The sequence below is a fragment of the Coloeus monedula genome (genome assembly GCF_965178545.1).
Source record: "Coloeus monedula genome assembly, chromosome: Z".
Lineage (NCBI taxonomy): Eukaryota > Metazoa > Chordata > Aves > Passeriformes > Corvidae > Coloeus > Coloeus monedula.
Window position 1 is genome coordinate 30,936,815 of NC_138822.1, and position 17,976 is coordinate 30,954,790.

The 17,976-nt window shown below is 40.7% G+C and overlaps 2 protein-coding genes across 4 annotated transcripts in view; one reads left to right on the plus strand and one right to left on the minus strand.

Moving 5' to 3' along the window:
• The window catches only part of LOC309585049 (ras GTPase-activating-like protein IQGAP2), a gene marked incomplete at both ends in the record, with an annotated part of 123,309 nt that overhangs the window by 18,953 nt on the left and 86,380 nt on the right, over positions 1–17,976 (minus strand). For all 3 annotated transcript variants that reach the window (XM_082301500.1, XM_082301499.1, XM_082301498.1), the window contains 5 exons: positions 2,008–2,178; positions 3,138–3,280; positions 4,491–4,652; positions 9,006–9,096; positions 17,349–17,512. In XM_082301500.1, coding sequence (XP_082157626.1) covers positions 2,008–2,178; positions 3,138–3,280; positions 4,491–4,652; positions 9,006–9,096; positions 17,349–17,512 — 731 coding nt within the window. The remainder of the gene's footprint in view (positions 1–2,007; positions 2,179–3,137; positions 3,281–4,490; positions 4,653–9,005; positions 9,097–17,348; positions 17,513–17,976) is intronic.
• On the plus strand, positions 11,232–14,076 carry F2RL2 (coagulation factor II thrombin receptor like 2; the record flags this gene model as incomplete). The annotated part of the gene is made up of 2 exons (XM_082301501.1): positions 11,232–11,289; positions 12,989–14,076. The coding sequence occupies 2 exons, from the start codon at positions 11,232–11,234 to the stop codon at positions 14,074–14,076; spliced, it is 1,146 nt and encodes a 381-aa protein (XP_082157627.1).

Sequence of the window (17,976 nt, forward strand, 5' to 3'; positions counted from 1 at the left end):
ACAAAAATGGGAAGAATGGCCAACACCCCGGTGTGCTCTGCAGCCCTTCAGAAGGACCATGACAGGATGGAGAGATGGGCAGAGAAGAACCATCTGAAATTCAGCAAAGGCAAATGCCAGGTCCTGCACCTGGGGAGGAACAAGCCCAGGCACCAGCACAGGCTGGGGCTGACCTGCTGGGGGGCAGCTCTGCAGAGAAGGACCTGCAGGTCCTGGTGGACACCAAGCTGTCCATGAGCCAGCAGAGTGTCCTGGTGCCCAAGGAGGCCAATGGTATCCTGGGGGGCATTAGGAAGAGCATTGCTAGCAGGTCATGGAAGGCGATCCTGCCCCTGTACTCAGCCCTGGTGAGGCCTAACCTGGAATGCTGTGTCCAGTTCTGGGCTCCTCAGGACAAGAGAGACATGGAACTCCTGGAATGGGTCCAGTAGAGGCTACAAAGATGATGAAGGGACTGGAACATCTATCTTAGGAGGAAAGGCTGAGGGAGCTGGACTTACTCAGCCTTAAGAAGACAAGACTGAGAGGGGACCTCATCAATATCTATCAGTACCTGAAGGGAGAGTATCAAGAGGATGGACCAGGCTCTTCTCAGTGGTGCTGAGCAATAGGACAAGATGCAATGGGCAGAAACTGATGCACATGAAATTCCACCTGAATATGGGGGAAGAACTTCTTTATGGGCAGGTGACCAAGCACTGGAACAGATTGACCAGAGAGGTTGTGGAGCCTTTGGGGATATTCCAGAACCATCTGGATGCAATCCTGTGCCACGTGCTGTGGGATGACCCCTGCTTGAAAAATGAGGTTGGACCAGATGACCTGCTGTGGTCCCTACCAGCCCTACACATTCTGTCACACTGTTGCATCCAAAAGTTATCCCTTACCTAGCTGGACCCACATTGATCTTGCCCTGGCCTCTTTTCCAAGTTTCTAATCTTCCAGAGCCACTCAGGATCATCTTGTACCACAGATGACAACCTCCCAATTCCCTCTGTTTGCTAGCTCAGAAACAAACACTTGTCAAGGAACCCAGCAACAGGCATAACACACACTTTTACTGCTGCTTTTGCCTGTCATTTCTATCCAGACCGTGACACCAGCCTTGTCCTCTACTTGTTGTCTTTCCACAAGTAATTTCTACTTTAATGCCAATAGAAAGAAAACAGAAGAACTTTATTTACCTACATTTCTCCATATTTTGAACCTATTCACACAGACTTTGAATTTCTCAAAGTACAATTCTTTACTGGGCTCAGGCACGATGCTGGAAAATGAAAAGTCAATCCCAATAACTACTAGTGGTAAAGCTATATGTCACAATGAATCATTAGATATAGGTACTGCAGATTAAAAAAATCACATGTATTTTTTTCTTTTTTTTTTTTGTGAGTGGGTAGTGGAATAAATTGCTCCTATAAGGAGCTGGCTATTTCACCACTTAAAACCAGTATGCATGCCTCTGTCAGTGTTTGCACACTCAGCAGAACGTTTCCTTTGTACACCTTTTGGAGTACAGTGAACTAGAAACATCCAAGAAATACTGCCAGAGAACCCCAGGGCAGCTGCCACTCCCTGTCCAGCTATAACTTCATGGAACAGAAACAAACCACTTCCAACTAGGGATAGTCTAGAAAGGAATGTGTTTCGTAAGTCATGCTTTGCCAAGGAATTTTTGCTTCGATGCTTAACAAATATCTTCTGGTCTTGTACTGTGCATAGCTACGTACACCACAAAAAATCTGAGCACGTCAGAACAAAGCCAGGGCTGTGTACGAGCTTTTCCCAATTAACTTACACTAGAGGTGGATACGATCCATTCTTTTAAAATTGGATATTTGCTATATGAAAGCACATATTTGCAGATGTAGAATTTTAAACTGCTGCTAAGGAAAACAGGGAGGCAGACCTGTTTGAGAATTTTATCAGTGGTAGTAATCAGTCATGTCACCCATTACATGCAAAAAGCTGCCCAAGCCACATTACCTTCTTGTTCTAGAACAATACCTGTATTTTGATGGCAGATGGTTCCTGGTTTTGAAGATAGGCTTTTCTCTCCTGATAGTTTTTTCTGACTAAGAATCCCCTTGCTCGGGCTTGCAGCCCAACAATCAGATTTTCATTAGCAAGCCACAGCTGCTCTCGATTGTAATCTGCTGTAACTTGCCCAACAATGTTCTGTTAAGAGATCGTAGAAAAAGGTCATTTAAAGGACAAAACCATCCTGGAATTTGGACTGTGTTCTCTCCATCTCTGCACTTTATGTTCACCCTACCGAAATCCCTCCGATTTGCCCCTAGATTTTAATCAGTAAGAAGAAAGAACTACTTTGTTACTGCTGAACCATATAGGAAGGGTAACTGAGCTACTTTCAAGCTTCAGTTATTCAAGTGGATATGCTCTTTTAAGAGTATTCCTTTATACATTAGCAGGGTTCTGCTTTCCTAACAGCTACAAGTGTCTTGTACAACTCAGACATCTAGAAATACTAACTGAATCAGTGAGTTCTCTGCTGAGAAGCACACTCAAGTACTGCTGCCTTAAGAATTTCAAAGGGACTTACACTGACTTTTGTGTAGAGGAGTAAGCCTGTAACTTCGATGAGCTGCCTCAGAATAATAGGAGAACAAATTACTCAGAGGCTTGTGTGATCTACTTTGTTCTATTTCACACTAGTGCAAAACCTCTACAGTAAGGGAGCTCAAATAGCACATCCATCCTCTTGAAGCTGGAGATACAAGAATGCTGTCAGAGGATTAGATTTAAACAGAAAATGGTGGTTCCATCTGCTCTTAAATACGTAATAAAATTATTTGTTATACATCAGTGTAAAGTCCTATAAAATATAAAAGGATATGGAAGAAATCAGACTTTCCTCCAATGGTGTCTGTTGATAGTCATTAAAAGAAATGCTGTAACTTCCAGTAAGGAAATCCCTAAATCATTGCCAGACACTAGACAGGAGGCTATGCTATCACTGTCTGCTTAGATTTAAGTTGCTGCCCTTGTCCGAAGCAGATAACTGATAAAGTGACCTTCAGTGTCACCCACCACAGCCTCTTGATATTACCATGTCTCATGTGCTCTCAAATGTTTATGTTGCTTTTGCAATAAAAGCAAATGTTTTAGCCACCTACCTGGATTTCTTCACCAGTTAACCACGACATTTTTGGTAGAACTCCTTCGGGTGCAACACAGGTACCTTCCTCAGTTTCCACATTGTAATAGTAATCGTACATGGCTTTCATTACAATTTTAATCCATGGACTTTCGCTAGACCCTAAAAGTAGTTCATACCATTAGTACACATTTTTGTCCTGTTTCACTGATACATTACAGCTCTCTCTATTCATTTCCCCTCCCTGTACTTGCTGTGAAGCCATTTGACATGCAAAATCTCTGCATCTTGGGCCTTTTTGTAGTAAGGATTTTCAAAATACCCTGCTGGGTGGATGAGGGTCATTCCTCTAGAAAAAAATGGCTATAAGGTTAGTGAAACAGCTACGAGGTTGGTACAGATCCACTGCTAGCCTATGCAAACCCTAATGTGCCAAGTTAGTGCTCCTGAAACAGTGCATGCTCTGTCTTACATCATCACTCATAAGTGAAACAGACTGTGTTTATAAAAAATATTTTTTTTGTCTTCTGCCCAAATGCTGGACTTACTGACTCATACCTCACACAGGACATTTCCTATATCCACATCATTTTCTTGTTTATTGCTTTGGTAAACCAGTCTGCATCCTGACAGGCAGGAAAAACCTCATTTCCTCATGGACAAAAGGCCCCAAGATAAAGCTAGCAAGGCCCTCAAAATGCTCATGTTGCAAAGTGAAACATGCCCATCTACTGTAAGAACAGGTACTACCTTGACAGTAATATTTTTTTAACCGTTAGCTGTCCCTTAACCATTAACCTTGGCTGCTGTTAGCTGTGACCAGCTTTTGCAGCTCTAACATGACGAAACACCCCATCATCTTGCTAAGAGCAGATTCTAGCCCCAGCTTTTGCTAGTAACTGTTGCTCTGGCAATGCACAGAGACCATAACTGGGCTGTGAACACTGTCAGGTACTGGCTTGGTCTTTGACAGTAATCTGTAAGACTGATGTGTGCATCTCTGAATCTGCTAATATGAAAAAAATTATCAGAGAGTAATACGGTTTTCTGAGAGAATGGACTAGTCTATTGACAGTCACAGAGAAGCTGCCCTAAATTCACCCAGAGGCAGGTCTGACATTCTAGAAAGTCTCAGCTAGACTATGGAAATCACTAGACTTGTTTCTCAGCATGTACTGTGATCTGCATTATGTGCACAACAGTTCAATGTCATATAAAAAGCACCTGGAAAAATATAACATTTCTCAAAAGATTTTAAACCAGCAGCTATCTCCCTCAATTTACAGTGATTTTAGGTAAGCTTCTTGTTCTAGCTTTCTGGTTGCCTCAGTGATACAGACATGTGGAACTGTCCTGTTCAGGCAGGTTTTACCTTCCACAGTTTTCATGTTTTTGGCTTCTGAGAGGTTCCTGAAGTAGGCTTCAGCACATTCAGGAATGACTCGTAATCCAAACTTTGACTGCAGTATCATCAGGATTGGCTGTGAATCACCCTTCTCCAAGCTCTTGTTAAGCATTGATATTCCAACAGCCACTAGGGAAAAATAATAACATAGAAAATTAAGTGTCTTATACTCTAGGTACGCATAACTCTAGCCTCCAGAAACTTTGAAAATGTACTTCTAACACTGGCAAACACAGACAGCATGTCATATGCAGCCATTCAGTGCTTTGCCCATTTTCAGCTTCCTTCATGCTTGTAAGGACAAGTGTTTTGGAGAACAGCAAGCATGTTAGGTAGAAAGTGTGTGCTCCACCCAGGCTGGGATGCAGCCACAGCACAACCGAGAGCAGTCTGAGGGCATAGCTGCTCCCCGTCAAGTGACACACCAGGTCAGGGCAGGCACTGAGGATGGCAAGTACCCCCAAACTCAGCCTGCCCTAACAGGCCATCATCTGCTGATCACTTGGGAGCCTTCTAGAGGTACATGAAGTAATTTGGTTACAAGCTGTGAACATTAGTATTCACTTTTACTGTACAAAATAGGAATGAAAACTGATTGCCCTGAGTAAATTCTTGCAGCAACCTAGTCAGCATCCTGAAGCAACCCTTGAACTCACCCTCCTCAGGAACTTGTTTAAAGCAAATTCATGCCCTTGAATTTGCCAGAGAGGCAGCTTTTGTTTCCAGGGCACATAAAAGCATCCTGAGGGGTGATGCTGTGAAGCATGCACAAACTTTGATGTTATCTGGTGTTACCCATACTCTAATTCAGGACTTCCTCACACAGATCCCACCATCACCAAAGGAACAGATTCCACCACACCTGGCAGCACACAAGTGGAAGAACACACCATTTCAAGAGTACCTTACTCACTACATGTTTAGGCTGCTTTAGAAATGGCTGCTCTGGTCTTTAAAGGAGTTCTTTTACATCTAAATTCAAGATCACGCATAGAGGAACAAGTGAGTAGAGTTAGAACATCCACATTATACCCTGGCTTGAGGGAATCTGGCTACTTTTGCACCCCAGAGCTGCACTTCATGCTGCAGCACCAAACACTTTCCCCAATCTTGTGTCTATCCACATCAGTATAAAGGAGGTCCCTGCACACACAGAGCTGACCCAAAATGCATCCAATATCAGAAGCCCATGTACAGAAGTGACTCCATGAGACTGAGCAAGCAGAAGGGGATTTCATTACTAGAAACAGTTTCTTTGTTGTTAGTTTGACTAAAGTGGAATGGGTAGCTTTGGCTAGGCAGTTACAGATCAACCAAAAATACATTGTCAGCCAACTGAGTAACAAAGCAGATGCACAATACCACACCACCACCATCTGGATTTCTATCAGACAGCATCCTGCTAGTTTTCTGTGCTTTGAAACAGACCTCTGCCCAGCACATGTGTACTGGAGATGTCTTTCCACCATTGCTGTGGCACTGTGATATCCAGGCACCTGGCCTCAGCAGCAAGGAAGCACGAAAAAGTGGGAAGCCACACATTACAGCTGGCTGCTGCTGGCCCCAGACTCTTACACAGTCCCAATGTGCCTCATCAGCTCTGTTCAGCAGTATTTGAATGCTTTCCTTCCTCCATTTCATCATATAGTTAAGGGTGCTGGAAGATGTTTTTACAAAGACAAAACACAATTTAAGCTAAGATTTGTTTATGTAGGTCCACTGTCATCTGGCTTTTCCTCATCTTTAGATTAATTATGCCTGTATTTTTGAAGGAAAATATAAGAAAAATGTTTATCAAGGAAAAAACTCAACTCAGCAGAAATTATTCCTTTCATTTTAAGTGCTAGCAGTTAATACTGTGGCTGTTGCTCTAGAGAAAGGCCATATGGACCCTGGAAAATCATAAGATAACTGGGGATTAGCCATCCCCGACTGCCAGAAAATTGTCAGCTCCAGTCTGCTTCTCTAGCAGTTGGGATGCCAGTACCAGATCAACACTGTGAAGGGCTCTTTTCCACACCCATCCTCCCTTTAAACAGCTGTGATATACAAAGCTGCAGTTGTCTCGTGTAATAAGCCTGAACTCTCAACAAGGCTAAAGATCAGCTTTTTCCTATAACTCGGACTCTCTCAGGACAGACAGACTTCCTGCTTTGACAGACTCTTCCTGTGCAAGACCAAAGTCAGTGTTCAAATCTGTTCCTGAAGGCTATACAGCTGATACTCAGCCAATCTTTTTTTGTTCTCCACTTAGATAAGGAGTACAATGGTTGAACTCATTCAAATGAAGCAAGGTGATACAAAACACACAGCAAGCACCACAATGTGTTAGGAAGGGCACTGAACACTTCTTCCTCAATAAAGGTACAAGATATAGAGTCCTTTACTGACAGGGAAAACTATAAAAGCCTTTCAAAATTTTAATACTGCACCATTTAGTATTTATATAAGGCATAAAAGTTAGTTTGGAAGTGATCAAGACTGTTTCAGTACTGCTGCCAGTATCTTCTCTTATTTTACTGCTTATTTTATTACCATTACTGCAGCAATCTCAAAGCCACTTTTTTAACTGAAAAATACATCTTTGACTACCTTGCAAAAGTTTTGGAGTTGTTTGCCTTTCAAAAATAGTGCCTCTGTGATAGATGAAATAGAAGTTCCTTTCCAAGTTGCGATCAAGCTGAACTTTAAGTTTAGACTACGCGAACACAACATGCAAACTTCCTGAGACAGGATGTGTTGGTTATAGGAAGTATCAGGTTCTGTGCCATGGGGAAATGTTAAATCTCAGGTTTTAGCTGCAAAACCTTAGAGCTCTTAAAGAATGTGCTGTGCTGACAATGCTTCCTTTCAACCCAGAGGGCAGAGTACAGGAGATTAGTATTGTTTTCCTAAAAGAGACATGTTAAAACAGTTCCACTGAGCATCCTTGATTGTGAAAAGCTGTGCATTTATTACCAACACAGATTATACTAGAAGATTTTACTACAACTAGCATAGTGGATAGAGCAGTGGTTTACCAATAGCAACATCATATGGTATTGCTATATGGATGATGCTGTTCTAATTTCTGCAGGCTGCTTATGATACATATTCTTAATGCTTTTACACCAGTGAACACAAATGAGGGTGTTTTCAAGTTGCTCTTTAAGTTTAACTCAAATCTGTTTACAAGCTGCACATTTCCTTCCCTTCTCTGTGCTCAGATGCTTCCTCATGGCTCTGGGTCGCATGCATGGGAAGCAGGTTTTTCCACAAAAGAAGGTATCAGCACTCCTCAGCACAAGAGCTTGGTTAAGACAGTGTGTGTGTGTATCTGACCCTATCTCAGAAAACCCAAACCAAATGCTTTCTCTGGATGTGTGACCTACAAAAATATTTCAGCTATCTTCAGTGTATCTACCTTCTTACGTGAAGACTGTATTAATTGTGCAGATCAATTCTAAAGTAATAGTAACACAAAATGCAATGATCCTGTGGCAGGGACAGCTATTTGTAATGGGCAGCTCTTCCACCCACAGCTTCCCAAGCACTAACTCCTGACGTGCCTGTGGGCTCACAGCAGTCATGTTGCACCAGGGATGGCTGAGCACAGCACTGCAGGAATGCACCGACTCCAGCACTTGCATTCACTAGCTCCAAAGGTGCAAGAGAAGGTAACACTGACTCACCCAAAGCCAAGTGGAGCAGAAGGCTGACCAATACCCAGTGCCTTGTCTGGGCTCTGCTGGCCCTGGAACAGGCAGGCACACCACTGTGCTCTGCAATGTGCCCCATACACCCATCTGTGCTTGCTTCTACATTACTTGCCAAAGATTATTACGTGTTATGAATATTTTTTCTAAAATTATTATATTCAGCCCAAGCCTTGACAAAAGGTGTTGAGTGCATTCAGTACACAACACTCTGACAGATTAAGCCTCAGCATTTTTCCTACAGATTTCCTCTTCCTTACAGACTGGAAGAGCAGATATGTTTCAGAAGGACCTAGCCTTCTTTTTACACTGCTTTAAAAGTAAATATGTTTCTGATTTTTGTTTGTTAGCACTTCATAAAAGACAATATAAAGAAATACGAATAAGCAAAATTGTAAACCTAAAAATTTGCTCTTACAACATGCATAAAGATTTTAGACTTATATATATAGCAAAACAAGCTCCTGAACAGCATATCCCTTCTCATTCATGTATTTTGGGAGCCACATGAAGATACACTGACATGATTGGTCATGATGTTAACCTGTATAACTAAATCCACTGAATTATTAGCCATGCCTTAAAGATTACCACTTTAGATAGAACTAACACCACTCCTACAGTTTTAAGTCATCTCAATTTTAGTATGACAAAGGACATGCATTTCATTTCTTCTCATGTATTTGAAGGGCTTCCACCTTCCCTGAAGTGGAAAAAATAAATTACCCATTCTAGTTTCCCACAACCAAGAAAAACAAGAGCATTGCAGATGCAGGTTAATGCTTACAGATTTCTGCTTCTTTTATGTTGTTATTGCTGTCATTGATTCCTCTTTGTATTTCATCCAGCCAGAGAAGCGCTGATTCATCTTGAGATTCCTGGAAAAAGGACAGTAAAAAGCTTTGAAAAAACGGAATAACAAGAGTTGTCTCAATATACTGATACAGCTCCAATATACAATCTCTGCTTTGCAAAGCCATTGAACACTAAAAATAATTTGACTGTTTAAAATCGGAATGAAACACACTCATATACTATTTGATAACTTGGAAAAGATCCCGTTCAGATACAAAGCTCTGAAAGTTTTGATGTGTAAAAGAACAGGAGAATTTGCTGACACTGCTGGCATAGAATTCATCCTACTAAAGATCAGTAAAAATTGAAACATTTTTATTTCCACGATATGTCAGCAAAATAGTCTGAGTCACATAAAATCCCACATTATCAGGCAGCACTGTGATAGTAGGAGAGAGTAGCAGAAGACTGCAGGAAGTTGGCTTTCTTTCAAAACCCTTATTTGGAAAGGATCCCTGTATATATCTAAGTACACATTACATTAGAAAATAACAGTGAAAACTGACATAACAACACAGCTCAGGTTTAGTAATGATGACTTAGCTTGTGCAAACATTTCTGTAATTAAGCAGCAGAGTAGGGACTGCTCTTCTTACAGGCTAAAAGTGCATGACATTAAACCCCAGTTAAAATAGAAGGTGCAGTAAAGTGGGCTCAACATCCCTGCTAACCGACCCTACTGCCCAGGCTCACTGGTGATACCAGCACTTCAGCAGATAAAACAGGGTTAAAGTAATATTTAAAATCTAATCCAGTAGGTGGGGGGGGGAAATTCATGCTAAAGAGGAAATAGGAGTGCCAGGCCTATAACAGACTAATGATGAGAGAAGCTGTAATGTATTGATTGACAGAGTTCTAGGATAATATAGACACAAATATTTCAGGAAAAAAAAACTAGCTAGAAACATTCAAGCTAAAAGAGTGAGGACAAATAAGCAACTTTGCAATGAGTATCCCTGGTTAAGCACTGAATCTCAGGCCAAAGATCTAATAAATCTGATATCCACAGAAAGTACAAAGAGAAAATAGGGTAAAAAACCCTAAAGACATGCTCTTCTTTGCATCATCTATGTAAATAAGGTAGCAGAATACATAAATAACATGAAGTGGTGTCAGACAATCACAGGACAGTGGACACACACTGCTTATTTTTCTACCAAGTGAGAGTTAAGAGTTAGCATTTGAGAGAATGTGTAATAAATTCCCAAACTGCCACTGAATTTTGAGGGAAGCATTGAGAAACTGAAAAGAATTCCTCATCTGGTATCCAGCTTTTACACATTAAATACATGAACAGACACAAATACTGCTCTGAAGCCACGTACAGTTTATGCTGAGCCTCGCAACTAGCCTGGAAGCCAGACCAAGACTTGGGCTAGTTTTGCTTGCTGAAAAAAGCTGTTGTTATTTGGCAATGAAGGGGGGGAAAAAAAAAAAAGGGAAAGAAAAAAAAAAAGCCAGGCTGAGAAAAAGGAAGGGATCAACAAAACAGCAAATGAAAATAGGGGAAAGGTTTTAGAAGCTGCAGGCTGTGGAGGGGTGGAAACCATCTGAGTGGAGGCAGTAGCTGGATCGAAGGAGCCAGACAGCTTACAGTGGGTAGGGAGGCAAAAGGCAAAGCAGAATGCAGTTTTCCTAAGGCGTGTTTGTATATGTGGCTTCTCTCCATCTTCGCCTTTTGCTAAACTGAGATCATCACACTCTTCTCCAAGCCTGGCTTTTCCCTGGAGAAAGTTACAGAGTTCAGCCATGTGACATTTTGGTCTCTGAATGAGACCCTTAAGGATTGATTTTTCCAGAAAACACCTTTTTACTCCAAATATCTGTAGGTACTAATTTCAGCAGAACCCTGCACATCAGCTTCAGGCTTGTGGTAAATTAGGAGTTAAATTGCTGCTGTAAAGCAATTTTATCTCTGTGTTGGGCTGAGGCTGAAACTGAGTCATGTGTGCATATTTGGATACGTCACACCCTCTTGCTGTAGCAGACAAAGAATAAATTAGCTCCTTACCATAAACCTCATGCTTACAGGATGCTTCTGGAGGACAGATCAATCATTCTTTAGTCCCTTACAGAGGGGAAAAAGCCCCCACAAAACACCTCTCGAGATGAACTAGCGCAGCACTATCATTCAGCTGGCTGGATTTCACACACTACAATGAAGATACTGTTTTTCACTGGACTACTCTCTCTTACAGCCAGTCTTTGCACTACAGGTGAGTCTTCCTTTCTGTATCCATTCCATATTTTAGTAAATAGTACGGGCTTTTGATAATGGTGTTTCTTTACCAGCTGCGAACTGAAAGTTGTACAAGCATCACTACAGAAAACTGCTCTAGGATGTCTCCTTTTAAGCAGATTTTTATTTTTTCATTTCAGTGACACTTTACCTCTCCCAGTCATTTTCTGTAAAGAATTTAAGGGAACTTTCTGCACTTACTGAAGACACATCTTTTATCTAGTATTTTTGTAATTATATGATAATTTTAAACCTGTGGAGTCTTGTGTTACAACTTCACAGATGGTGTTATTAGAAGGAAATGCTCAGATGACTATTGTGATAAAAATAACTGAAGGAAATGATCAAATAACAAACCTGGGTTTTTTCCTTTCTAGAATTAAAACTGTTTTCAAACCAAGCTCATTTTGAAAGCTGGTATACATAAATATTTTTTTAATAAATAAACAAATATATACGCACACACACATCTGCCCATGCAGGCACACGTATGACTTTCAAAGAGCGGTTAAAACTAGTTTTCTGGAGTAACCATCAAAAAACCACTAAAAATGATGCAGTCTACTAATTATACTAATTATTATTTTAAAACATTCTACTGTAAGTCTGCCAATAAGCATTAACAAAACTGTTTTCCATATTTTATTCAAATATGGAAAGGTAAAAAACGTCCAAAGATTTTCATCCATATTTCAGTTTGCTTCTGAATTCCAGTTTCATGGTGCATGCTCTAGGCTTTACAGTAAGGAATCTTGCATTAAATGCAGCCAAGAAAACAAAACTGACACAAATACTTACACAGTTGTTTACTGTGCAAAATTTATCTTACAACACATGGCTTCAAAAAGCACTTTGAAAACATTTGTGCTTCATGTGGAAATGTCAATGTCTCTACAAATTTCTCTACTAAAGATTCAGGAACAGGCATTAAGAGAAGTGATATTACTGTTTTTGCCCACATGCTGGCAATATTTACTCATGGAATGTTTTCCTGCTGCTTGAAAAGTTTTATTCACTTCCCAGTAAATTACACCTAATACCTGCCCAAGCATTTGCTTTCAGTTCTCGAGACACTGCCCTTGCTCAGGTATGAGAAGCTGAAAAGATCTGGTTTGCTTTAGTCAGAAGCTGAAGAATAACAATTTCACATGTGAGACCAAAGAAAACAAGTGTAATTTCAGTTTTCTAATTTGAAAGCTTTAGTCTGTGTTAGACTAGATAGGGCTTTTTGCATCTTTTGCAGTCATGCATTTCATACATGAAGTGAAAAGGACAGTAACGGTGTTTGCTTTGGACATTCTGATCAAGCCTAAACCAAGACTGCTTATATTATGAATGACCAACGTTCCTACTACTGGGAAAAACCCTCCACTGGTCATAAGCATTACAGAAGTGTCTGATATTTTTCACCAAAGATTACTGAAAACACACAAAATGCAGAAAGATGAGCTAATACTACATTAATGATGAATTTTCAAGTGCGTATGAAATGGCAAATGAAGACTGTTGTCCGTACATTTGATATGAACACCCAAAGCAGAATGTCACCAAATCTTTCAAACTTCTATTGCTTTTCACATGGAGATGGTTATACTTCTGTGTTCCTGAAGGTGCGTTATAATGTTAATACAGTAGTTTGTCCTTTTTAACAATTTTAACTCTGTTTTATTTCTAAGCTTCAGAATTTTCACTGAATGGGTCTGCAATTAAAACAGTGTCTCTTATCAAAACTTTTCGTGGAATTTCAGCAAGAGACTATGATTACATCCCCCCTTATGCTATAGAAGGGGAGACAACAACCATCCATATCAGAGAAAACAAATGCACTTCAAAAAAGTCTAATGACTCCACTCTAACAGAAGTGAACAACACCACGCTAGAGTACCTGACCAGCTCTCTGAGCACCAAGCTAATACCTGCTGTCTACCTCAGTGCAGTTTTATTGGGTGTACCATCTAATGCCATCATTTTGTGGATGCTACTCTTCAGGATCCGCTCTGTGTGCACTGCCGTCCTCTACACAAACTTGGCTGTTTCAGACTTGCTCTTCTGCATCATGCTGCCCTTCAAAATAGCCTACCACATCAATGGGAACAACTGGATATTTGGGGAAACCATGTGTCGAATGGCCACGGCAGTGTTTTACGGCAACATGTACTGCTCCATTCTGTTGCTCACGTGCATCAGCGTCAGCCGCTACATGGCCATCGTTCACCCCTTCACCTACAAGGGCCTCCCGAAGCGCGCCTATGCCATCGCTGCCTGCGCTGCTGTGTGGGCCATCGTCTTCTTGTACATGCTCCCGCTTGGCATCATGCAGCAAAGCTATTACGTGAAGCAACTGGACATTTACACCTGCCACGACGTGCACAGCGCCTGTGAAACCATATCTTCCTTCCAGTTCTACTACTATGTGTCCTTAGCGGTATTCGGGTTTTTGATACCACTTGCAACTATCGTGTTCTGCTATGTCTCAATTATACGAACACTCAAGACTCATGAATGGTTCTGGTATGTTAAAGTCAGTCTTTTGATTCTTACCATCTTTGCTATTTGCTTTGTGCCGAGCAATATTATCCTTATTATCCATCACATCAACTATTACTATTACAATACAGATGGGTTGTATTCTTTTTATCTAATTGCTTTATGTCTTAGCAGCCTAAACAGTTGTCTTGATCCTTTCCTTTATTTTCTGATGTCAAAAATTAGAAGTCAATCCAATATTTATCTAACAATGGTTAAAATATCCAGGGAAAAATGAATTTATTTCTATTACTGGAATGATGATTTTGTATAGTATTAACCCAGACAGCAACAAATCTCAGGTGTGACATTTATACTTCAAGTAAAACATGTTAGAAAACACAATCTCAGTTAAATTTGCCTCCTCCCACACAAGGAATATCTCCAAAAATACACTTCTCCAGCTCTATAATTTTATTACACGTACTGCAACACCTGTGTGCCTAGATTCAGGTGAGTAGCTCTGCACCTCCATTTCTTTCTGAGATCACTTTTTGGCCATGGAGAAACTGCCAGAGTATCAGTCACCACAGCTTCTAAATACCAGAAGAGGAATCAGCACTCAAACAGCACTTTTAGGGCAATTCATAATATTTCAAATTAGCTCTCAGCCAACAATCACTGCAGGAACAGTGATACAAAACCAAGCTTTTGGCCTAGTGAAAATGGGAACAAGTAAAAGCGCTTCCTACATGCCTTGGAGCAGTGAAGAGCAAACACTGCCCTGGATGTTGGAAATAAGAGTCCCCATAGGTTCACAGAACAGTGAATCTACAGCTGTGGACACAGAACCTGACTCTTCCAAGACTACCTCTCCTATGAGGCTGCTTAACCAGCTTTGCACTGGAGACTTGTTCTTCCACTTCGTCAGCGCCTGTACTCCCCTAGCCCACAGGGATTGCTGGGAGCTAACCCTTATCAGTGTGAATCCAGGCATGTGTTACTCTTGCTTGGTAAGCAAAAGCGGGAAGCTATTTTGTAGTATTCTCTATTTCCACATCCTCACAGGAAATACCTACAGTGTTACAAATCCTGCAACTAGTTATCATTGATTGTTAGTAAAACAATGGGTCAACTTTTACCTTTACAGAAACCCAAAACCTACATCTATACTAAGTTTCTAGAAAATGAGCTCAGTGGTTGTCATTTGAATTTTTAACTGCAGCATGGAAGTGACGATAAAAATGTTTTACGTTGTTTTGATAATACTGTTGTAAAAAAACTTTACTTAAATAAAATAAGCTGCACTGGAAAATGCCTCAGGGGAATTTGCAGCCTGGTGAGGCTCCCTTTCTTCTATTTCTTCTGGCTCTTAATTTAAGATAGTTTTAATCCTGCCCTTCCTTCAACATACACAAGAACAAATTTTAAAGATAACTCTAAAATAATTCAAATATGACACAACTATTGAAAATATCAACAAGGTGAACCTAACTAAAACCTCTGTACCTATCACATAAAAACCCCTACAACCAAATGTAGCAATTTGGTCCATCTGTTTAACTTCTCGGTTATCCACAATACACTCTCTTAACACAAGATTTCTCTTCGCTGGGACCTGAATGCATTTGGTTTGAAAAGGCCTTCTGTTAAAAGCTGTGGATTAAGATTTACAGGACAAAATAAGTTCCAGGTTTGAGTTTTCAGTTTCAAGCAAGGAACAAATAGGTCAGATCTGAGGTAAGGACCTGTAACGGGTTCTGGTAGATTTGGGTGCAGACTCTACTGCCCCAAATTACCACAGCTGTGGGGAAGTGACAGCAAGCTACTTAGAGTAAGTGAGAAGGTTTGACACACATGTTTTTCCAGATGCTGGGGCAGGAAGTTTATAGGGAGACCTATCTGATCCTTGTAAATCAAATACTTCCTTTTACCACAGCTCACTCTTTAACACGCTAAACACAAATTAAGACAGATCTGCTTTATAAACAGGGATCAGAAAAAGAGGAAAATAGACGACAAAAATTGCACTACCTTTTCAATTGTGTCTGGATTTTTTTTCTTTAAGGAAATGTCAATCAAAATAACTTCTTTACCTAAAGAACGGTGATATCTATTGATTGATCACTGTAAAGAGTAAGTACGCATCTGAGTATTTCTTTTGGGAGCACCATGTCTTCTCTTATGAAACAGGAGCAACACTCCTGTTCACAGAGGAGGTACTCTAAGTAGTTGTCAAAAGGCTGCAAAACCAAAATAGCTTAGAAGAGAAAGGTCAGCAGAAGTCTCTAGGAACATCAAACATTTCAGAGTGAGAAGATTTCAAAGAGATTGTACAATTTTTGTTCCAAAATTTGGAAACACTCATTTGTTTCCTATGAGCACATTCACACCAGGACAGGAGTGGGCACCAGGTTTGCATCTGGGGAGCACTGGGACAGCTGGCAGGAGTGAGCCAGGGTAGAGCTGCTGTGTGCAGGTATCTGTGGGCTATAGGTCTCTGCCTTGGGGACATCCTGACTCACTGTGCAGCCACCACCTGCACTGCGCACAAATACTGGCCCTGGCTCATCCAGGACAGGTGAAATCAGAATGCACAAAAGCCTCCCCAGCACACATGGCGAGGAAGAAGGCTTTTCAGCACTGAGGGCTCAGTGAAACCAGCCCTTACCTGGGAACCCTGGTGAGAAATTAACTTGTGCAAAGACCTTTCAAAAGTTCTGACAGCAGATTACAGAAACACATGGTTTCACAGCAGATACCACAGAGGAGGTGACAAAAATGCTGGAAGATACTTTACAAGCCAGGGTTTGCAGACTTTCCCCAGCTCACCATGTTACATTAGAGACACTGTGTGAATTTTGTGTTTTCCAGACACTGGACATTTTAACTGCTGTGCTAGTAGCTTTAGCTAATCTTGTGTTCAGTCACATCCTGCAAGCTGCTAGGCTGATCTTTGTTTATGCTTCCCTGAGCCGTAATGCTGTAATGCTAACCAGGCCACTGCTTTTGGGGAAGCAGATAGCAACATCCTGCTGAGATAGGTTATTGAATGATAAAGCTGTAAAAGAAATACGTACAAAACACCACTACAATAAATCAACTTAAGCAAAGGAGACTCCTCAACATATTTCCCAGAGATTTGTTAAGTAATACCATAATTGTGACTTTTTTCTGGCAAAAACCTCAATTTCCATCCATACTGTAGCTATCTGCCTGACACAGTCCTGTAACTGTATCCTTACACAAATTCATAACTATGTGAGGATTGCTGCTGCCCATATTTTGTAATAGATGCAACAAACTAGTAGAATTAAAATAAGTGAGATTACAGCAAGTCAGTAGCAAGACATATGCAGAATATGTCTTAAGCTTAATACATTGAGAATTAATCCATTTTGCCAGTCAGAATAAGTTGTAGTGCAAAATTACGTAGCCCCAGTTTGTAATCACTGGCTTATTTACAACCACACTGGCAAAGCTAATCGGGGCAGCAGGACAGGGACACAGAAGCAAGTGAAAAGAATTGGCATTTCACTTCTCACAAAAAACAACAGTAAAAATTCTAACCTTGCATTTCTGTGCTTTGGCATGGTGCAGAACATCCTGATAATGCCTTGCATTTACTGGTGTCACATCTTGCAGCTTGGCTGTGGGCAATAGCAGGGCTTCTAGAGTTTTGTCAGGATTTCCTTGGTCAATTGCTTCATTAATGTGTCCAATTGCAATGATTCCTATAAAACAGGAAAGTTATTAAAGAGGCACTTACCAAAGAAAGTTGCAACTTTTCCGATATCACGTACAAACAAAGCAGTAACATGAAGAACAGAAAAATCACATAAGAAGCAGAGGCAGCAACAGCAGCTGATTTTAAATTATTTTTGTTCTTATATACATTTGAAGCTATTGCGCTATACAGCTTTCCTTCCTACCATAGTTATTGATATATCTGGATAAAACTCTTCCTAAAAATCAAAATTACCCTTAACAAAAAAAGGAGAACGGATTTCCCTATTTTCTGGGCAGAAGCACCTACATGAAGCTTAAGAAAAAGTTGGGTATCACATATAAATATGTTGACTAACATATTGGCTCACAGGGCTGAAAATTTTGTTTTCAAGTGATTTCTGACCGCATTACTTGAAACTCCAATTTGGACAAATATATAGATGCTGCACTTCCAGCTATAGCATTACAT